Source organism: Alosa sapidissima, chromosome 9, assembly GCF_018492685.1.
Source record: "Alosa sapidissima isolate fAloSap1 chromosome 9, fAloSap1.pri, whole genome shotgun sequence".
Classification (NCBI taxonomy): Eukaryota; Metazoa; Chordata; class Actinopteri; order Clupeiformes; family Clupeidae; genus Alosa; species Alosa sapidissima.
In genome coordinates, this window is record NC_055965.1 from 35,264,805 (window position 1) to 35,288,342 (window position 23,538).

At 41.0% G+C, this 23,538-nt stretch overlaps 2 protein-coding genes and 1 pseudogene across 11 annotated transcripts in view; all 3 read right to left on the reverse strand.

Moving 5' to 3' along the window:
• The window catches only part of LOC121718788 (NACHT, LRR and PYD domains-containing protein 3-like), a 1,510,793-nt gene that overhangs the window by 1,000,193 nt on the left and 487,062 nt on the right, over positions 1-23,538 (reverse strand). The window lies entirely within an intron of this gene.
• LOC121719848 overlaps positions 1-23,538 on the reverse strand; it is a 48,910-nt pseudogene that overhangs the window by 2,095 nt on the left and 23,277 nt on the right.
• LOC121718957 lies at positions 3,984-8,259 on the reverse strand. The gene is made up of 3 exons (XM_042104417.1): positions 7,494-8,259; positions 6,785-6,953; positions 3,984-4,633 (listed from the first exon to the last, which is right to left on the reverse strand). The coding sequence occupies exons 1-3, from the start codon at positions 8,257-8,259 to the stop codon at positions 4,540-4,542; spliced, it is 1,029 nt and encodes a 342-aa protein (XP_041960351.1). The 3' UTR covers positions 3,984-4,539.

Here is a 23,538-nt window from a genome sequence, read left to right on the forward strand (position 1 = left end):
CTTACTTCTCACTTCTCATCCTCTTACTTCTCATCCTACTCTTACTTCTCATCCTACTCTCACTTCTCATCCCACTTCTCATCCTACTCTCACTTCTCATCCCACTTCTCATCCTACTCTCACTTCTCATCCCACTTCTCATCCTACTCTCACTTCTCATCCTACTCTCACTTCTTATCCCACTTCTCATCCTACTCTCACTTCTCATCCCACTTTTCATCCTACTCTTACTTCCCATCCTCATCCTACTCATCCTACGCTCCCCCAAGGCTGCGTGCTCAGTCCGCTGCTCTTCACCCTGCTGACGCATGACTGCACTGCAACCTACAGCAACAATCACATAGTGAAATTTGCTGACGACACAACTCTGGTGGGTCTCATCACTAAGGGCGACGAGACTCAATACAGGTTGGAGGTCGACCATCTGACCACGTGGTGCAGGGACAACAACCTCCTGCTGAACGTCAGCAAGACCAAAGAGATTGTTGTTGACTTCCGGAGAGGTCACACCCAACACCTGCCACTGACCATCGACGGTGCTGTGGTGGAGAGAGCGAGCAGCACCAAATTCCTGGGGGTGCACATCAGTGAAGACCTCTCCTGGACCACCAACACTGCATCACTGGCGAAGAGAGCTCAGCGCCGCCTGTACTTCCTGCGGAAACTCAGGCGAGCAAGTGCTCCACCAGCCATCATGACCACATTCTACCGAGGCACCATTGAGAGCATCCTCTCCAGCTGTATCGCTGTGTGGGGCGGAAGCTGCACTGAATACAACAGGAAAGCCCTGCAGCGCATAGTGAACACAGCTGGAAGGATTATTGGTGCTTCACTCCCCTCCCTGAAGGACATTTACACCACCCACCTCACCCGCAAGGCGACCAAAATTGTGAGTGATGCAAGTCACCCCGCTCACAATCTGTTTGATCTACTGCCCTCTGGGAAGAGGTACAGAAGCCTGCGCTCCCGCACTACCAGACTCACCAACAGCTTCATACACCAAGCTGTAAGGATGCTGAACTCTCTCCCTCCTCTCCCCCCTCCACCCTCAGCTACATAACATCCTGGACATTGGACCCAAAATGGCCGCCTGCACTACTCCACTTGCACACTTGTACACTTTACAACTTGGTGTTGTTGTCCTGAAAACACAACACTTCTGCTGCTCTTACATAACTTGCACCACTATGCCACTTTCTTTCTTACTTAGGTCAAACAGAACTACCCAAGCCTTTTATTGGCCTGACTTTGCACTAGTATTTTATTGACTGTCTATGCACAATTTCAACCAAATTTTGCTGCTCTTATTTTTTCATTATTATATGTGCCCTCTTATTTACTTATTTACTTACTTTTTTGTTTACTTGAATGTTATGTTTGTCTGTGGACCTAAATTGGCAAAATATGTCTTGTCTTCACCGTGGGATAGTGAGAAACGTAATTTCGATCTCTTTGTATGTCTGGAACATGTGAAGAAATTGACAATAAAGCTGACTTTGACTTTGACTTCTCATCCTACTCTCACTTCCCATCCTCATCCTACTCTCACTTCTCACTTCTCATCCTACTCTCACTTCTCATCCTACTCTCACTTCTCATCCTACTCTCACTTCTTACTTCTCATCCTACTCTCACTTCTCATCCTACTCTCACTTCTCATCCTACTCTCACTTCTACTCTCACTTCTCATCCTACTCTCACTTCTCATCCTACTCTCACTTCTCATCCTACTCTTAGTTCTCATCCCACTTCTCATCCTACTCTCACTTCTCATCCTACTCTCACTTCTCATCCTACTCTCACTTCTCATCCTACTCTCACTTCTACTCTCACTTCTCATCCTACTCTCACTTCTCATCCTACTCTCACTTCTCACTTCTCATCCTACTCTCACTTCTCATCCTACTCTTAGTTCTCATCCCACTTCTCATCCTACTCTCACTTCTCATCCTACTCTCACTTCTCACGGTGTATGTGTGTGTGTGTGTCTGTATGTGTCTGTATGTGTGTGTTGCTCAGCACTTCCTACCTGAATTACTGTACTCTCCATACTCGTCATCATCATCTTCATCTTCATCATCAGAGACTGGCGCCTCCAGCAGCCTCTGACCGTCAGACGAGACCAGCGGAGTCTGAGACAAGACCTTTATTAGTTTTTCTCACCATATTTTGTCTTTTTATGAGTTTGTCTGATGATGTGAGGTTGTTGACCATTAGCATGATATGGTTTTATGAAATGAGTTTACAAGTGTATTAGCATTAGCATGTCAGGTCAAATGGGCAGTTTTATTAGCATTAGCTTGTCAGATCAAATGGGTTGCAATCATTATATTATGTATACAAAATTCCAATACAGTACCTGAATCTCTTCAGATTTGATGTCTGCATCTGAAGTGACAGTGTACTCCATTCTGGGGTCAGCTCTCTCTAAAGCAGGAATAGAGGAGATTTATATTCAAACCAATTTGTTTAGCAAAAACTCCTTAGAATTTCAGTTAAAGGTTAACATACATTTGTCAGACACTCTAACACAAGATTGACAGGGTCCTGTGGATCCTTAGAAAGTCTTAAAATGAAAATGTCTTAGAGTTCATTTTTGATATTTAAGGCTTTTAAAAGTCTGGGATTGTAGGAGGCAGGCATTACGTTTGATCAGGAGCAGAATGAATGATGTATATCTTATATTCTGACCTAAGTAAGTATAAGTATAAGTATATATACTCTTTTGATCCTGTAAGGGAAATTTGGTCTCTGCATTTATCCCAATCCGTGAATTAGTGAAACACACTCAGCACACAGTGAACACACAGTGTGGTGAAGCACACACTAATCCCGGCGCAGTGAGCTGCCTGCATCAACAGCGGCGCTCGGGGAGCAGTGAGGGGTTAGGTGCCTTGCTCAAGGGCACTTCAGCCGTTTCTACTGGTCGAGGGTTCGAACCGACAACCCTCCGGTTACAAGTCCGATGTGCTAATCAATAAGCCACGGCTACCCTGTATGCATTTTGCATACTAGCCGCGCACTTTGACCTCAAAAGTACTCTGGAGTTTGACCTGATTTCTGATAAGTGGGTTGAAAAGTTTTTCGACAAAACAGAGCGCTGCATTATTTTGCTCACTTTCATCTCTACTGAAATTAGCCTATAAGCTACCAGCTTTCATCTCTAGACCACTGAAATAAGCCTATAAGCTGCCAGCTTTCATCTCTAGACCACTGAAATTAGCCTATAAGCTGCCAGCTTTCATCTCTAGACCACTGAAATTAGCCTATAAGCTGCCAGTTTTGCACAAGTAAGGAGCTCCGGTATCTTGTGAATTTTTTCCGCATTGGAATTTTAAATTATCGCATTTAAATTATGACGTTTTTCCTCTTCACTCTGGATTTCTGCTAAATTAGCATGACTAAAATAAGCAACACCATCCTACCTCTTTGTAACATATACCTCAGGTGGCATTACACACCATGTTCTATTCTCTAAACCTAACCTTTCATTTATCATGTATACAGACCTTACTGTCCTGTACTGACCCTAGGCAGATGGGTCAGGCCCTTGAGTCGTGGATCTGCTCGAGGTTTCTTCCTATATGTATCTCCAATTCTAGGGAGTTTTTCCTCGCCCCTGTTACGCATGGGCTCTCTTTGAATGTTTAGCATTCTGTACAGTGCCATGAGACGTGTGTAATGTTTTGGTGCTCTGTAAGTGAAATTTAAATTATTCCACTGTAAAAGTCTCATTATAAGACTGGCAATTAAGTGAATTAGGTCCCTGATGGTTGGAGACGTCACTCAGTTGGTCTCAGCAGCTTTGTGAATAGGTTTGAAGAGAAAACACCTAGCTAAAAACTTTTAGTGTGATTTAGGAGTACTCTTGGCAGCAGGATAAAGTACTTTGTGAGTAAGTATTTTTCATCAGTTGTTAGTATCAATAATAGTCTCAAAGATTTTTTTTTTTACTACAAAAACTTTATTGTAGCAAATCTCAATTGTCTACAAAACTGTACAAAACATTGTACCAACAATGGGACAAACAAGTGTTTATAGAGAGAGTGAAACAGAATATGTGTGAATGAAAGTTAGATGGAATATTTGTGAGTGAGAGTGAGACGGAATATGTGTGAGTGAGAGTGAGACGGAATATGTGTGAGTGAGAGTGAGATGGAATATTTGTGAGTGAGATGGAATATTTGTGAGTGAGATGGAATACGTTGAGTGAGAGTAAGATGGAATATGTGTGAGTGAAACGGAACATGTGGGAGTGAGACTTGGACCATGACGAGTGGCTCGAAGTCTTAACATTCTGAGAGGCCCTTAGCGACGGTGGGAACTCGGGGGGTTCATCATACAAAACACTGTGTGAGTGAGAGAGTGTGAGACTGTTTAGACTTCAAGCCAATCATGGTCTGAGAGAGTGTGAGACTGTTTAGACTTCGAGCCAATCATGGTCTGAGAGAGTGTGAGACTGTTTAGACTTCGAGCCAATCATGGTCTGAGAGAGTGTGAGACTGTTTAGACTTCGAGCCAATCATGGTCTGAGAGGTCCTAAATGAGGGTGAGAACTCGCGGGTTCATGTGATGGGTCGTGCTGGTCTTCGTCACTTTGGTACCCTTCTGTGGATTGACTGAATAAAAACACCTTGGGAAACAGAAAGACGAGAGAGAGAGAGAGAGAAAGCGAGAATTTAATAATAGATAGATGGATAGATACTTTATTGATCCCCAGGGGATATTCAAGAATAATGGGTGGTGGTAGCATAGTGATTAAGGAGCTAGGCTAGCATGCAGTAGCCAGAAAACCCTAAAAAAAAAAGTCAATTGCTTGACCTCTTCATCTAACAACATTCTGTAAATCAGGGGTCTCAAACTCCCGGCCAGCGTCCGGCCCAATTCCGGCCCGCGACCTAATGTCACAATAATAATGTAATTCGGCCCTTAAGGGTATTTTTAGATTGTGACAAACAACAACACTGATTAAAATAGACGATAGATCCAAGTACGGTGACAAATCTCATTTGTACTCTCCTCCACTAGTTGCTAGACACCCAGAGCTTCGATTCAAGCCCAAATTCGCTGCACAAAGTTTTCAGAAAATACTTGTATTACACGCGAGAAACACGAAGATGTGCATTTGTTTGTAATGATGCGGAAGCGATGCAGGCTATAGTTTTGCACAATTTGAAGCAGAAATATACACCAAATGTTAAAAAAAAGTTAACGTGTAATGAAGTCTTTGGTAGGTTATTCACCTATTCAGATTCTGTAGGAGAATATCTGCCTTTTGGAGATTATCACTGTCAATAGACGATCGTAGTCACAGTGCGTCTGTGAATGGAGGTGCGTCTCTGCGTGTATACAACGGTGCCCACTATAGCATACCATGCTTATTTCGTCCCTCTGCCCAACATAGCTGGAGGTGGCAGTGCTAATTGTGATGATAGTGTCCGTAATGGACGTGGTACAGACAGCAGAGGTAGTAAAAATAGGGCTCTGAAGAACTACAAAGTCACCCATGATAGGAACTGATTTGACCAGGCTACTTTATTGAGTGCCTATAATAACGGTTTCTGGTTATACTATTGTTTACTATTGTTGGCTTACATCTTAGGCCTACTGTTTGCCTCTTCATTTGTTATGTGGGTAATATGACAAAAAAGAAAGTAAACCTGCTCAAATATGTTCAACATCCAGTATTTTCTGAAAGGTGCATAATTTGAGGTGCTTGCCATCCAGTGGCAAATTAGATTGGTAAATTTACCCCCTTCATAAACTTTTGTTTATACAGATATAAGATTTTTACATTTACAGTAGGACTTTATCTCTGACCACTTTCACACATTTGAAACACACATACCTGTTTTTATGCTTTTTTGTTGTTATAATTTGTAGCCTATTAATATTTATTTTATCATTATTTTATTTATAAGCTAAGGTTGCTAGCACAGGTGTCTAAAAAGAGATAAGACTTTGTGTTATACAGTATTGTTCTTTTTTTTTGGGGGGGGGGGGTATTGCATTTTCAGAAATAGGCGTTCTTTTTTTGTATTATTCTTGAACACTGACGTGGCCCTCCAATCAGTTGACGTTGGCAGAAGTGGCCCTCAGCTCATTTGAGTTTGAGACCCCTGGTCTAGGGGAAAGTTGTAGTCCACAAAGTGCTCTCACACAAAGTCTAACCGCATCAAACTTCTACCCGCTAAATTGTAGCGTTCTTTACACGAAAATATATATTAAAAATCCACACACAACATATGTTGACATTTATGGCAAATTCAAACGGGACCAGAATTTTTTTTTTCTCACATTCACTTGCATTGACGATTTTTCAACCTAGAGGTCCAGCGGGGTTAGCGGAAGGGGCGGAACTTACCAGCTCTATGAGCTACATACAGACGCATTTGATAGACATTTGTAGTGCCCAATAAAAGGCTCTGGGCAGTTCTGGGTAGTTCCCAGACCCCATCTCAATGAGCTAGGCTACAGCTCTACTGGGTAATGAATGAGACCTACCTCTGCAGAAACTACAGCGTTGAGGCCAGCTCTACTGGGTAATGAATGAGACCTACCTCTGCAGAAACTCCAGCGTTGAGGCCAGCTCTACTGGGTAATGAATGAGACCTACCTCTGCAGAAACTCCAGCGTTGAGGCCAGCTCTACTGGGTAATGAATGAGACCTACCTCTGCAGAAACTCCAGCGTTGAGGCCAGCTCTACTGGGTAATGAATGAGACCTACCTCTGCAGAAACTACAGCGTTGAGGCCAGCTCTACTGGGTAATGAATGAGACCTACCTCTGCAGAAACTCCAGCGTTGAGGCCAGCTCTACTGGGTAATGGATGTTGAAGCAGAAGTAGGAGCCAAACATCAAGTTGAGGGCCGACGTGAAGGAGGAGATGTTGTTATTTACTATTGTCTGATCCACACTCAGCATAAAGCGGCTTGAGGAAAAACAGTTCTGTCCTTTAAAAGAATAATAAAATAAACATTAATCTTAATGTTAATAATAATAATAATAATAATAATATTTATTACCGTTTCATCGTGGCTTTTGCTGAGAAACAAATAGTTTGAACCAGCACATTCTTTAGAACACAGCTGATCAACCGTCCGCTTTCACTTTTGAATGAAGTTCTAGTCCTTGCGTAGTGATATGAAAGACGTGAAATAGAAGCACAAAACCCATTTTCCTTGACAGCGGTCTGTTATACTTAGTAACAGTCTATTATTGAGAATTAGCAGACCACCGAACATTGGGAAGGCCCATTCAAGTGAATGGAGCATTCTTCAGCATTATGAAGAAGCCGTGTCATAAAGAGGGTATATGTATGTGTGAGAGAGGGCAGTGTATTTGTGTTTTAGTGTGAGTGACAGACAAGTGTGTGTGTATGAGTGTGTGTGTGTGTGTGTGTGTGTGAGATGCATGTGAGGTGTGTGTGTGTGTGTGTGTCTGGGAGAGAGTGAGTGTGTGTATGTGTGAGCTAGTAAGAAAAGCTAACTTACCACACACCACAATGGTGGGGGTCAAGGGAACTTGCTTCATCTGCAGCTCCCCTGCCAGGCACGAGTCCTCCACGTAGCAAAACATCGCGTCTTCCCTCTCGTCAAAGTAAGACAGTAAAAGTAGCACTATCTCTTTGACGTCTTCAGAGCGACCGGTCAACTCTCCCCTAATCAACTGGAACTTCATGAAAGCTGGTAGGAACTTGCTCTTTTTCATACCAACAGTTCTCATGAAGTCCAGGAGGCGTTTCCCCTTCATGTCAATATTGCGCGCGAATGTTTCCTTCAGGTCAGTTCCAGTTAGTTCCTTGAAGTGAACCGACATGCCGAGTTCATCGAACCAAAAGGGCCACTCTTCCACGAGGTGTTTGATATCTTTCCCTTGGTTGACCTGTTTGCGCTGTGCGTAGAAAGTTGACCTCATCAGTAGTGTCACTTCCTCTGGATCTGGATCAGTTTGTAGAGACAACGTTTGGAGCTTTTCTTTGTTCTGGCGCTGGCTCTCCTGGCCCTCTCCCAGGGGCATGGATTTCGGATCCCAGTTGATGCAACCGTAGGTGTCCTGGATCACAGCTCTTCTTTCGGGAGGACTGTCGTCTGTGTCAGACTCATCGGCGCGACGTTTTCTTTTCCGTATTTTTGGCGCCGTGCATCGCCTCACGTTCTCAAATCTGTTCTGCAGTTGTTCCACGAGGGAGTGGTAGCCTGACCCAATTACGTCGCCCTCAATGACGTCCTGTAGAGACTTCGGGTATTTAGCTACCATCGCTAAGACGTTTCGTTAAGTGACGCGGGATGTTTTAACCGTCATTTCTTTCACTACCATCCTGACCATCTGCCTCCTCATTTGTGGACTCGGCCGAGCACCTCTCTCTAACGCCTGCATCAGCTCCACTGGGAGCGTCCACACGGTCTGCACCAGGGCTTCGGCGGGTGCTGGGGGAGGTTGAGATGGAGCTCCAGGGCTTCGGCTGGTGCTGGGGGAGGTTGAGATGGAGCTCCTGGGCTTCGGCTGGGGGAGGTTGAGATGGAGCTCCTGGGCTTCGGCTGGGGGAGGTTGAGATGGAGCTCCTGGGCGAAGACAGAGGCAAGGATGGGGGGGGTCCTGCCAGGGCCCCAAGAGACGGTCTGCTGCATTCGAGAGTCTGGCCTTTAAAAACACACACACGCACACAACAGATTACAAGGGACATAATGTGAATGATTTTGCATTTTGGACAAACTGATTGCGTCGCATACAACAAAACTTACATTTCCGCTGTATTTTGGACCAACTGATTGCGTCGCATACTACAAAACTTACATTTCCGCTTCCAGGCAGCAACCACCCTTCGGGCTTGAATGGGTCGCAAGGATGACAACAAATCTGCCTCCTCAATAAGCTGAAGATCTCCACCCCGAGGGATTGTAAGGTTTCTTTTAAAATGTCTTTTGACATTTCTGGAAGGTCAGGTAAGACATCATTGATGGCGGTGTGTAGAAATGTGCCCGTCATGTCTGCAACATATAACATTAGGAAGAAAAGTAGCTAAGACATTTAGTCAAGGAATACTCTACATATAATGCATCCAGATAAAAAGCACTTGGTCAAGGAATACTCTACATTTATTGCATTCAGATAAGAACCATTTTCAATTTGGACATGTAAAAGGATAACATGAAATCACTTCCACTTCCCATCCTAATCATTTCCATTAAGCATTAATTTTAGAATGCAATCTCTCTATCAACGTGGCCAATCACTTTCTTAATCATTTCTATTGAGCATTATGTACATTCACTTTCCTAATCATTTCTATTGAGCATTATGTATTGAGCATTATGTACATTCACTTTCCTAATCATTTCTATTGAGCATTATGTACAATTTTATTTTATTACAATCGGTCTATCAACGTGGCCAATCACTGTGCCTCAGTCGAATGATGTGGTGCCCATCAATCATGTACAGTATGATGTTAATGGATACAAATCTACCAAGTCATTAATGTGAATGCATATAATGTGAAAAGGTTGTAAAACTACTTTTACATTTTTAATATGTAGCCTACATCTAAATAGCCTGGCTAACGTCATACCCTCATCTCAAATGAGACGGGGTCTGGGAACTAGGCATTCATTTTCTCGTATTTGAAACGTGGTTTACGAATGCCCAGAGCCATTTATTGGCCGCTACGAATGTCTATCAAATGCGTCTGTACGTAGCTCATAACGGCTTCGGTGTGTCGTCATCGTCTTGCTGCCCTCCCTCCGTTCTGTGATTGGTCCCCTAACTGAGGCTAAAATTTGCTCCATGGAATCCAGGCTGCCTAGCAGCGTGAATAAAATCGCGCGCATAAGGCAGCATGGGAAAACCCAGGCTAACTCTAAAAGGAAAACCGGCATCTTTCCTAGTAATTTCTATTAAGCCTATATACAATTTTTGAATGCAATCTCTACCAACGTGGCCAATACCACGTATGTTAATGGATGAAAACGGATGATGCATCCTACATCCTTGTACACTGAGTACAGGTATTCAGTATGACAGTCCATCCCAAAATACACTGCTGCATTGTTACGAATCAAAATAGTGGCAAGCTCTCTGAACTCCATGGACTCATCATTCTCTGAATCAAGAAAATTGTCCTTCTTATATCCCTCATTCCTTGAATTTCCCCTTGGGGATCAATAAAGTATCTATCTATCTCTATCAATCTATCTATCTACTGTATTTCAGTGGAAACACTGGTATCATTTTCCGAAAAGCCGAAATTGCTAACCGCATGTTTAACTGCATCACTGTAATGGCTGGGGGGGAAACCCAACAGTCTCTGACCTGCAGTAGTTGACTACATTAGGGTCCAGCCGAAAGATAGGCTTGAAACATCTGATGTCTTTCGGATGAAGTCAGACAGGCGTTAATAATTTCACAGTACAGGCATATTTGCCATGGAAAGATAGGTGGATCCTGGACAACGCGGCGGTTCGTTCCTATGAATTCTACAGTGCCGCAAGTAACCTCATAAGGTTTATAATGTTCTGTTGCAAAAATGGCAGGCAATTATTCTTAGCTTTTCATGGTGAGCTTACCACTGCTAATGCTGGTGTTGGTCTGATTGACTTCTTCTTCAGGTCTTCTGGTAGATGTTCTTGGTCAAAGCAGACTAGCCGGCTAGCCTGGGAACTCAAAACGAGCTCTAACTGCTTTCTAGGTTGACAAAGGCAGAGCCTAGCTTGTTTATAAATACAAACGTTTGCAAAATTATAAAAGGTTATTTCAAAGTCGAGATTGTGATTAGGGATCTCCTGTTACTAATTTTTTCAAACCGAGTACAAGTATTTACATTTGTGTAGTTGCCGATAGAGTACCGGTACCGATATTTCTACCACAAAATAACTAAAATTGCAATGAATTTCCTTCTCTGCTCTGGTTGTTACAATGAGCCTAAAATAAATATAAAAAATAAAATAATCCACTGGCACCGGTTTCGTTACAGTGCACACTGTAATTATTACTGTATCACGTTACACTGTAATTATTACTGTATCACAATATAAGTGTTTCATATCAGTCGATATCAATAATTATTGATTGTTTTTTAACTATTTCAGGAACAGAAGAAAAAATCAATTCAATTCAATTTAAACACTTAAACTTAACCTTCCTCTGATTTGAATTACCTTAGTTATCAATCAAAGCAAACAGGGAAAAGAAATGTCAACACAATCATGAAAAAACACTCAAATGAATAAATGTGCACATAAGTCTGAATAAAAAGCAGCACTCGTTGAAGCCTGGAAATATTGTAAACAAAGTAGCTTGATTGGCTAGTTAATCATAGTCTACTAGTTGGACTGTTCAGTTTCCCCACGTGTGTTTAAGCTTCATATTAACACTTTTTTCTCCTTGGTACAGGCCTGTTTGAATCTTCGAAAATACTTTTCCATTTACATCTGGATTGAGATGATAAGAACTGAACATGTCAATTTGAATGCAACTTTTTGAACAAATTCGTGCAGCATGCTAATGATGCTAACCGGGTTTAATAACAATTTAGCCAGTCGTCTTGCGCGATTGTGAATGTTTGTATTACATGTGCAAGATGAGGAGGGATGCATCTGTTGAGAGGGAGAGAGAAAGAGGAGTGCACTGGGCAAGGAATCAATGAGAGTCTGTGTTAAGGTAGGCCTAATTCCATCACCTACTCTGGTAGAGTTGCACATTTTAGCTACAAAATATTTAGCCTATTTATTTATGAACAACGTAAGGCGGGAGGTGTGTATTGTTTTTAACTATCGAATGTTCTATCGAACATATGTTTTATCATTTTATCGCTCAGCCCTAAGAGAGAGAGAGGGAGAGAGAAAGAGACAATTCCTTACCATACTGCCTGCACTCCTCATATCCATGAACAGCATTTTCTTCTTTAATCCCAGAGACTGAAATCTCCAGCAGCCTCTGGTCGCTAGGAGAGAGCGGTGGAATCTGACCATCAGGCGAGACCAGCTGTTCTGTCCAGACCATTGGCTCCTCAGCTGCCGTCAGCTGATCTGATTGGACAGGAGGGCTGGGACTCCTGATTTGCTGCTAAACACATGAGAGGTGAATGTGTGTGAAAGTGTGTATGTGTGTGTGTGTGTGTGTGTGTATGTGTCTGTGTGTAGTGTTTCCCCTACAATGTATTCAGCAGCGGCAGTTAAGTGCATCAAATCCTCACTTAGTCTCTCATCATTTAGGACATGTATACTACATAAAGGTTACGTGCCCTGTTAAATCTCAAGTTCGGGTTAAACTAGCCTGTGTGTGTAGTGTAGTGTAGTGTAGTGTAGTGTAGTGTAGTGTAGTGTGTGTGTGTGTGTGTTTGTATGTGTGTAGTGTAGTGTAGTGTAGTGTGTGTGTAGTGTAGTGTGTGTGTGTGTAAAGGTTACGTGCCCCCGTTAAATCTCAAGTTCAGGTTAAACTAGCCTAAATTTCTCGCTGAGTTCTCGTCACACCGATATCACACACACACACACACACACACACATCACAATCAATAGTTCGCGATTTTCAATTTGTTCATGACATTTTATCATATTGTGTGTGTGTGTGTGTATTGTAGTGTAGAGTGTGTGTGTTTGTCTCACCTTGATCGGGCTGGCAGTGTAGTGTAATATAGTGTGTGTGTGTGTGTGTTTGTCTCACCTTGATCGGGCTGGCAGTGTAGTGAAATATAGTGTGTGTGTGTGTGTGTCTCACCTTGATCGGGCTGGCAGTGTAGTGTAATATAGCGTGTGTGTGTGTGTGTGTGTGTGTGTGTGTGTGTGTGTGTGTGTGTGTGTTTGTGTCTCACCTTGATATGGCTGTCTCCACTCCACTCATTCACTCCCTGCGCCATCCTGTGTGTGTGTGGGGGGGGGGGGGAGCAAGGGGGGTCAAAATCAATGCAATTTATTATTATTATTATTTATTTAAAGAGGAATGCCTCTTGAGATGTGGCATCTCATTTTCGAGAGGGTCCTCGATAGGACTGGACAAAGACAAAGGTACAAGGACAAGATACTACAGTACAGTACAATACAACATACACATTCACTCACATACAGCCCCCTTCCCCCACCAGCTCCCATTCCCTAAAAATACATACATATACACATATATACAACAAGCATACATCTTCATATCCACATATATACATACAGAGACACATATATGCATGCGCACAGTACATACATACACATATACGAAAATATAGACACGTACGCTCACATATCTATAACAGAGCATATTGACAGATCAAAGACACACAAAAAAGCATTAATGAAAACAATTACAACGGTTATTTGCTTTCAGATATGTGAACAAAGATGTCTTGAAGCGACTCAAAGATGTAATTGATCTTAAGGCCCCAGGCAGGCTATTCCAGTCAAAGGGAGCCTTGTATTTAAATGAACGCCTGCCGCTTTCTTTGGAGATATGTGGTACTGTAAATGATAGATATTCGGTGTGCCTCAAACTATAGTTTGTTTGGTAAGGTATTAAATGTTGTTGCAGGTAGAGTGGATAACTAAGATGTATGCACTTAAAAATAAGCTGGAACCAATGAAACTGTCTCCTGGCGTTGGGTGACAGAATATTCAATGAATCATACAGGATACAGTGATGCGTCCTGTATGAACATTTCAATACAAATCTGCAAATACTATTAAAGACAACAGTCAAAGGCTTAAGACAAGTCTCAGTGGAGTTCTGATATACTACATCAGCATAGTCTATAACTGGAAATAATAATTGCTTCACAATTCTCAACCTGATCTGCTGTGTAAAACAATTATTGAAACGATACAGCATCCTTATATTACAATTCAGCTTTCTTATAGTATGATTGATGTGGGTTTTATAGGAGAGTTGAGAAAGCTGTGTGTGTGTGTGTGTATGTGTGTGTGTTAGATAGAGTGATAGAAACATAGAGTGCTCCTTAACAAACATGGTGTGTGTGTGTGTGGGCATGCATGTGTGAGTGTGTGTGTGTGTGTGTGTACGTATGTGCGTGAGTGTGTGTGTGTGTGTATGTATACCTGTTACTTGGTTGGCTTTGCAGACGTTGATGTAGGACCCTTAGCTCTTTCTTCAGGGAAACCACAGCCTGTATAGAAACAAACAACACACACACACACACTCTGTAATTACTAAAATATGACTCCTCCCTCCCTCTCTCGAGGTCCCATAAGCTCTTGGTAACGAGTAACCCTTCAGCAAAGACAGCTGTTCATATGACAACAGTAAGGCAAACAGATAAATAAAAACAAACATATGATCGATATGGGGGGATCCATGGGGGGTATTAAGATCGTCTTGGTATAGGTCACTTGAGTGCCTGTCACTTTTTAAGACGTTTAAGGGAACCCTTGCAATTGTAACACAGTTGAAAGGCTGCTGATGTGTGGATGCAATTCATAACGTTTTCTACATAGTTAAAATAAAGGTTCGCACTTCTCCTTGGGACAAGCACTTTTAAATTTTGGAAAACACTTTTCCATTTACATCGGGATTTTGCAAAGATTCAGTGTCAGAGTCAATAGAATGAGCCCTTCAACGAAATTGACAAGCAGCTGTAAGTAGGCTAAGCATGCTAAATTCGACATCCAAACAGTATTCTAACGTTAGCTTTAAGATACTGCTTGATTTCATAACTTAACTTAGTAGGCTACATTGAAGAGACTAAACTATGTTGTGATAAGGCCTTAGCAGAGTTCACTTCAATGCAGCAGTTTTGAACAAATTTGTGCAGCATGGTCACGATGCTAAGCGGATTTAATAGCAATTTAGCCAGACGTCTTCTATGCAATGCTTCTATGTGGCAACAACAATCCTTCAACAATCGTGAATATTTTGTTAAATGCACATGTAGAGGAGGGGCAGCGGGCTACGAGAGAGAGCGGGGCGGGGCAAGGAAAGGCTGCGTGCGTAAAAAGCACAGCTCAATGGCAATGCAAGGATTTGACCTTATATTTAATTTAAATTAAATTAAATTAAACATAGAATATTCATCTGTGGCGGCCGATTTTTATTTCGTGGCCCCCCGCCACAGATTAGTCAATGTATGGGAAACACTGGCTCCCCGAGTGCCGCTGTAGCAGGCAGCTCACTGCTCCGGGTTAGTGTGTGCGTCACCTCACTATGTGTTCACTGTGTGCTTTGTATGTTCACTATGGGATAAACGCTGAGACCAAGTTCCATGTCCAACCAAACACAGTTCTACTGAATTTGTCCAACCAAACCAATTATACTGAGCAAGTCCAAACAAACCAATTATACTGAGCAAGTCCAAACAAACCACTTATACTGAGCAAGTCCCAACAAACCACTTATACTGAGCAAGTCCAAACAAACCTGCCCAGTACCTCTACTCTGTTACTCAGTGGGGTATACTACCAAGCACGTTAGACATATCTAGGCTATGTAGACATATCGAGGCTTCACAAAGCCTTGACTCAGGGGTATACGTTAAGTGATACTACGATAGCAGTTATGTGATCTATTTGTCAAACTCAGCACAGATCTGTGCGCGTTTTCAGTGTTGGGATGACGTTGGCCAATCGTGAAACGTGGAGACGCACAAGACCGCCTATATTAAAAAACAATTACTTCCGCATTTATAAGTGATAGTGTAATCTACACTGCGGTCATTTTTAGTGTCTAGCCTATAACATCAAATAAATCGATTGTCATCAGATGTTTTATGGTATGCACGTCCATAGTGGCATATTTGCACGCACAACACTATTAAAGCGCATTCGAGATTCAAAATGTTTGTAGAGGTGGAGCTCCACCTGTAAGATATATGACAGAATCCTACACGTGAGATAACTTCGTTTTTCAAGACAACTGATTGGTCAGTGAGCGGTAGATTACACGATTTGAGCTATAACAACGCACATAACCTCCTCCCGACCAGGTTTAGTTGCGAGCATAAGATACCATGGTAATATAGCGACACTAAAACAGATCCACTTTCGTGTCACAGCATACCCTGGCTTTGAGCACAACATACCTCGCTAAGCCACTAATCGAGATTCGTAGTATACCCCACAGGTGTGTGTGTCTTAAGTCTCAACAAACACACAGAGTTTATACTCCTCTTCCAAAATGATCTTAGATACTATTGCCCCTTGCAAAGCCATGCGATCTACAGCTGTACCATGGTTGAATAACGTTACTCGTACGTAACCACCACGATATTTTAGATTTTAGATTATTACCTTTTATTTCATTTCTTTTTGTTCTTGATCCTGTTTTGTTGTTGTTTGTTGATGTATCATTTTTTTGTGACAACTGCTTAATTTATTACTATTATTTTAATTTAGGATCTACTTTGTATTGTTATTTTTATTATTTTCCAGCACTTTAGTCAACTGCTTAATTTATTACTATTATTTTAATTTAGGATCTACTTTGTATTGTTATTTTTTTGTGACAACTGCTTAATTTATTACTATTATTTTAATTTAGGATCTACATTGTATTGTTATTTTTATTATTTTTTGTGACAACTGCTTAATTTATTACTATTATTTTAATTTAGGATCTACTTTGTATTGTTATTTTTTATTATTTTTGTGACAACTGTTTAATTTATTACTATTATTTTAATTTAGGATCTACTTTGTATTGCCATTTTTATTATTTTTTTTGTGACAACTGCTTAATTTATTACTATTATTTTAATTTAGGATCTACTTTGTATTGTTATTTTTATTATTTTCCAGCACTTTAGTCAACTGTTGTTGTTTTTTAAATATGCTACATAAATATATTGACATTTCCATTCACACACACACACACCTGTTTGGCCTGTGTCAGTGAGTGGTCCTTCTCCCCCAGGTGTTTATGCAGTTCATCGATCTTCAGCTTCAGTTCCTTGTTTGACTCCACCTGCTCTGTCAGGCTCCGCCCAGTCTCCGCCTCCTTCTCTTCCAGACGGCGAATCAACATGCAAAGCTCCTGGTTCCGACCTACTTCATGCTGATGAAGGCACAAACACATCAAACAGGTAAACACACACACACACTTGCACCATTGGTTACCTTACATTACATTTGGCTGCCCCTTTTTAACCCAAAAGCGACTCCAACAGGGAAACAATCAATGTAGAGTACAATAAGGACAAGTTAGCAAGTGCTACTTCCATACAGTCAAGTGTCATTTCTAAGTGCTAGAATTAGCAAGTCTAGTTGTAGGTAGTGCTACTACTCATCTACTCTAGTAGTGTGTGTGTTTGTGTTTATGTGTGTAGCTAAACATTCACAACATTAAGTAAACATTCTGTGTGTGTGTGTGTGTGTGTGTGTCTCTTACCTGTAATGCTTGTGTGATGCATTGGGTGGCCTTCTCCAGGTCGATGCAGGCTTGCTTGTAACTCATGTCCATACGCTGACATACCTCATTCATCTACAAACACACACACACACACACACACACACACACACTTCTATTACAACCCAACACTATTGCCCCAAACTACAGACGTGCAAGGTCACTATGGTATTGTCTACGCAAAGGGAAATTATATATACAATTGATTTGTTTTATTCTTGGCCTTTACATCTGGAATAGTGTATTATCAAAGAGAAGTGGTTGATGAACATCAACAGTGTTAGTTGCAGATGTACGTTCACGTTTCCAAGACTGGGAGAACCCAGACGAAGTGAACGTTCCCCGACATGATCCAGCAATTTAGCTAAATTGACCGAAGTGTCATTCTCACTTGTATGTCCCTCTATTCACTGAGCCAACTCCTGTTAAAGGGGAACTTGGCAACTATTTCAACGTAATAAACCCGTTTAGAAATTATTTGGATGGTTAAATGACCTGTTCCGGTGAAAATGGTGACTTTTCCCGCTGCCCCTAGCGTCCCCAGGCGGAAAACCAACCTTGCAACATTGAGACTACCGTCCCGGAAAGAGAAGTGAGAAACAAGAAACTCGTTTTAAATCGTGTTTCTTACCTTGTAACATCCACATTGTCTGCCAAACTTATGCTAACCGTTTTGCTAGCTTGTAAACAAATCCATGTGCTTTATCGTTACTTTTTTCCAGTTTGAAATAGCATAATGCACAATTTCTCCAGCAGAGGGGGAAATCCTGCCAAGTTTCCCTTTAAATTCTGTTCTAATTTGCCCCTATCTGAAATAAGTGGTTGCCCTCGATCTAAAACAACTGGCTACCTTAGGCTGCAACAATCGTCAGTGCAGTGTTAGTGGGCGTCTATCTTTGTGGTTGATCAACTAAATATAAAAAGATGTCTTGGGTGCTGACATTATTATTATAGTAAATTCCGAGAAACTAAATGAGAAGAAATAATTTACATTTTAGTGCACCAGCCCGAGATGTCTTTGACGATTTTATGATTTTATTTGGATCCCCATTAGCTGATGCAGAAAACATCAGCTTCTCTTCCCGGGGTACACACACAATATATAACAAACAAGAAACCAACATACAAGACAACAGATATAAAAACAAACAATAGGATAGAGAGCGTGGGATGTCTTCAAGGTTTGAATAAAGCGAGTTTGCAAAAATATGTAGCCTATTCTTCAATTTAAAAAAAAAAATCTTCATTTTTGAATATCTGTGTCAGGGAGCATTCGACTTTTGAAAACCATAGGCCTAGCAGTCGCCAGGACAAGATAAGGGCAATGTAACCATTGTGTCACCTAATGCAAGGCAAAATGTTGCCAAGGTGCTTACGTCATTAATTGATAACTGATAACTGATTGGATGTGATGAGAGAAATGCAGTAACGGTGAGATAAGGCGCTCAATCACTACCGGTGTCTTATAGCTACGTTTGTTTATTGCATAATCGAATCCAGTTCATGCTAATTTGCACAATATGTATTTTTAATGCGACTTCAAATCTGTCTAAGGGCCTCCTTACACCAAACAACTTTGACAAGATTTGGGAAAGATTCTTGTCAGATTGGAGTCTCCCCCCCCCCCCCTTCCCCTAAATTCCCCATTGTAGTCTTTTAACTAATGCCCTCTATTCAAGCTTTACTCAAAAAACTACAATCTGTCAAGAACCTTTCCCAAATCTTGTCAAAGATGTTTAGTGTAAGGAGGCCCTAAAACTAGTTAGTGTCTGACAACTCCTGCAGCTGTGGTTACCCAGATAAGAGGCTGGCGGACCACTGTCAGCGTTTTGTATAGTAAGTATATATACTCTTTTGATCCTGTGAGGGAAATTTGGTATTCGCATTTATCCCAATCCGTGAATTAGTGAAACACACTCAGCTAGTGCTGGGCGGTATGACCAAAAATGTATATCACGGTATTTTTCAAAATTCTTACGGTTTCACGGTATATGACGGTATTTTTTTTTCATGCATAATCAGATGTTCACAGCATTTTCTACAGGTTGAGAGAGGAATTGCTGCAGTACATTGACTAAGGATGGTCTATTTTACTGTCATGATGTAGAATAACTCCACACTAGTGGTAGGCTAATGCAGTTTTGCATGGCCCCAGAAAATGATGCTGTTTACAAAGAGCCACTCATGATTCTAATGAAGAATCTAATCAGAATGCCGACAATTGCAGTCAAAATACAGAACTTTTACTGTGCAAATTTCACAAACATCTTGTATAAACCCAATACAAAAAGTAGTGCAACTTGCAATAATTATACTTTTTTGAAAATTATACAATTTAAAATAAAACCTCTCCGCTAATATGCTTACTCTGTCAAATAGGCCTATCAGAAACATGCCTTAATGTTATTGTGTGGTTTACATGACGCTAGTGGTAGGCTAACGTCAGAGGTGGGACCAAGTCACTGTTTGGCAAGTCACAAGTAAGTCCCAAGTCTTAGCAGTGAAGTCCAAGTCAAGTCCCAAGTAAAGACAGAGAAGGGCAAGTCGAGTCCAAGTCCAAGTCACATCAAAGCCAAGTCGAGTCCAAGTCCAAGTCACATCAAAGCCAAGTCGAGTCCAAGTCCAAGTCCCAATCTCTTTCAAGTCCTGAACAAGTCATCAGGTACTCTTCACTTAATAATGCCATTATTAGACTATCGATCATAATTTTAGCACTTCCATCTAATCCACAGTATTTTTTTTATAAATACAGATTAAAATATGTTCAATGTTTCTGTCTTGTAATCTTTTACGACATATGACATACGACATACCTGTGTAATATACACATGTGCATACCTGAGTAATCTGTACAAAACGGATAGCTACATGACACTCAGCACAGCTGCAAATGTATATATATTGTTTTTCCAAATTGCGGAGCCCACTGTAAGGATGAGTAATAATTTGACTGATGGCAGTTCACTGCGCTAGGATTTGCCTGCAAACAATTTATTAGGCTGTCTGCCAGTGGCGACTCATAAGGGAAGCCAAGGACGAACCCTTTTATATTATTTAAAAGATAATAATGACAGTAATTTTGTTTTAAAGTATTAATTTCTTAAGAAATACTACACATTTGATGCTATTTATCTCATTTGTAAATTGTGCACTGTCACTTTAAGCCCATTGTGTGCCACTGTCCACACGTTCTCATAATAATGTTATTTTACCAGCTCCATTCAATTATAGCCTATGGCTAGTCCTCAAACTCAAACATTTGTGCCACATGTATAGCACAATATTAACAATGATAAGCATGATATTAAGTTGGCACAAATAGCTTTCATTCCTTTGGAAAAAGAAGCATGTATGACATGATGCTTGCTTGACATTTTCTGTTTGCAATTAAAAGTGAATTATGAGCCTGGTAGCCAGTAGCCACCTCGCTACAGTAGCTGAGTGGAATGCGTTTCAATCGGCATATCACATGCTTCATGTAAATAAATTATAGAATACTTCAAGACTCACCAGTTCCATTACACAAAGGCAAAGACAATTCTTCATTCTTGTTCACTTTCCAAATCACAGTGAGTGCAGCTAGTATGTCATAGTGACCTGGATCTCATACTGAAGATCTGTCTGTCTCAGGCTTTAAGCATACAATCTGGCTCTATTAAGACTACATATCCTGTTTAACTGCTTCCTCTGCCCACAACTGTTTCAAAATAAAAGTCTCCACTACAATAATTCCCTATTAAACAATTTAACCATTTAAACTATCCAACTATTTAACTGTTCAACTATTCCAACTGTCAGTTATCATCAACTATGCCTCTAGCCTACTATATTAAACCACCACCTACCTAGCAACCAATTTAGCAACCATTGAAATTAAGCATCTATGTCAATTTCCATAGCAACCAACATGATTATACTAGCAAACCACAGTAGTAACTCCTTTATTTCTGATAGTAGCCACCATGGACACCCTAGCAACAACCTAGCAATGACTACAAGTACACTAGCAACAGCCTAGCAACCATATTCACAGTTAAAACCTAGCAACCAACATCATTAACTTAGCAACCAGCATAGCAACCACCATAACTACTCTAGCAACGTCAACTGTTTCCTCTGCCCACAACAGTTTCAAAATAAAACTCCTCACTACAATAATTCCATTTTAAATAATTTAACCATTTTTACTATCCAACTATTTAGCTGTTCAGCCTTTCAAACTGTCAGTTGTCATCAACTATGACTCCTGCCAACTGTTTCCTCTGCCCACAACTGTTTCAAAATAAAAGTACTCACTACAATAATTCTATATTAAATAACCTAACCATTTTCACTATCCAACTATTTAACTGTTCGGCCATTCGAACGGTCAGCTGTCATCAACTATGACTTCCCGCCAGCTTTTTTCTCTATCTGACCTCCATCTTTTTACTTAGATTATATTTTAGACAATATTCAACAATATTTCATTCAGCAGCCATTTTTGCATTTTCATGCACTCGTAATTCCCTGGAATTACATAGTTTAATTTGTTAAACAGGCCCTTAATTTTACAAACCCTTAGGCCTAGTCTACATGTAAGGTGTTAAGTCAGGGGTTCTCTTGTTGCGATTAAGGGGTAATTTAGGACAATTTCTTAATTTTATTTTTAAGGGATTCGATTAAGGGAGAAATTAAGGGAAAATCGAATCGATTAAGTTGCCATTTCTCCTTAATCTATGCAAAAATAAGGCATTGATAAGGGGTGAAATTAAGGGGTTTTGTTTCGTAGTGATTATTGGTCTAAAATATTTTTCATTTATCCTTCATCCATCACTTTAGTAATATTTGGTATATTCATGACGATTGAAATGTAAATATTTAGTGGTCCAACTGCGGACCACAAGTGGCACGCCACCAGCAGTCCACTACTCTATCTGCCAATCTGATTTTGCTATCTGGGGAGCAACGCGAGCGAAACCAGATGGTGGAAACACCATTTTTATCACTACACCAGAAACCCCAATATAGTTTATTTCCTTCAAACAAGACTCCCACCTTCGTGCCAACTCTTAGCCTCTCGGAATCGGTGTGGTTTGACGACAAGTGCTTCAGGCGCGAGGTCGAACCCTGCTGCATGTCGTGTAAAACAGCCAAGATAAACGGTTGACTTTTAAATACTGACTTGAAACAATGACTGCAACCTCCCCGGTGATATATGAAAACACGTTTTCCTTACGAAATGTAAGTATTAGCCGCTCACACCCAGACAGTAAACATCGTGGGGCTGTTTTCCTTTTCTTCCTCGACTGACGCCTTCACAAGATTTAGTGGAGTATAGAAGTTTACCGCCCTCTAGCGCCCAGGATGAGAAGATTAGATTTTATCAATGCAGGTGCAGTAGGTTTATAGCCTGAAGAGCCAGACCCACATTAAAATGTAGGGTCTGGGCACTCACCGTTCGCAGTGCTCAGTCCGAGGGGCGGGATAATCAGTTGTCTTTCAAATTCCCTCTGCACGCAATAGAGCTGCACAGTCCCGCCCACAGCCAAAATGCGGTTAGGTGCCGGATGTAAGATTCCCATTCATTTGTCCCATTGACGTTTGGAAAAATCCGTATCTAAAGAGTTTTACAGCATGTCTTAGGCTAACCAGCTACGGCATAACTCATAAGCATACAACATATCATTTCGAAAAAACGAGGAGAAAATCCAAAAAAAGTCAAAGGTACAAGACTGTGTACATATTTTCATTTCCGAGCGAAGGAACTACTCATCCCATAAACCACCACGCCTCACTGAATAATATAGGCAAAATCGGCGCGATTTATTTTCGCCATTTCCAACCGGTGACAGCACGCAAACCCTTTCCTCCAAACAGTGATTTTTATATAGTGAATGTGCAGTTAATAGCAGTTATTTCATGAGTAATCGTGTAAATAATAGTGTTTTGATATTGAATTTTATATTTATCATCGTGTATTTTATATCGTGTGTGTGTGAACGCGGTTAACGTTAACGGCAGTGCTTCGTAACGTTACCTGACTCATCCTATGCTGTCATCACTGCTCAGTCGGGCTGATGCATGGACTGGTGCATGGTCTGCTCTTGGACCACCATATTCAGTTTATTAATTTGCCGTGAATTATTACACAAAATGATCATTTAATGCACAAAGTATTCCTAGGTTAATGATTGATATGAATCATACAGTATGAAGGCTATAGTA

Coding starts and splice junctions, on each gene's coding strand:
- LOC121718957 (XM_042104417.1), bottom strand. CDS start 8,259: ATGGTAGCTAAATACCCGAAGTCTCTACAGGACGTCATTGAGGGCGAC. Junction 6,954..7,493: donor CCCCACCATTGTGGTGTGTG/GTAAGTTAGCTT, acceptor ATTCTTTTAAAG/GACAGAACTGTTTTTCCTCA. Junction 4,634..6,784: donor ACGCTGGAGTTTCTGCAGAG/GTAGGTCTCATT, acceptor CTGTTTCCCAAG/GTGTTTTTATTCAGTCAATC.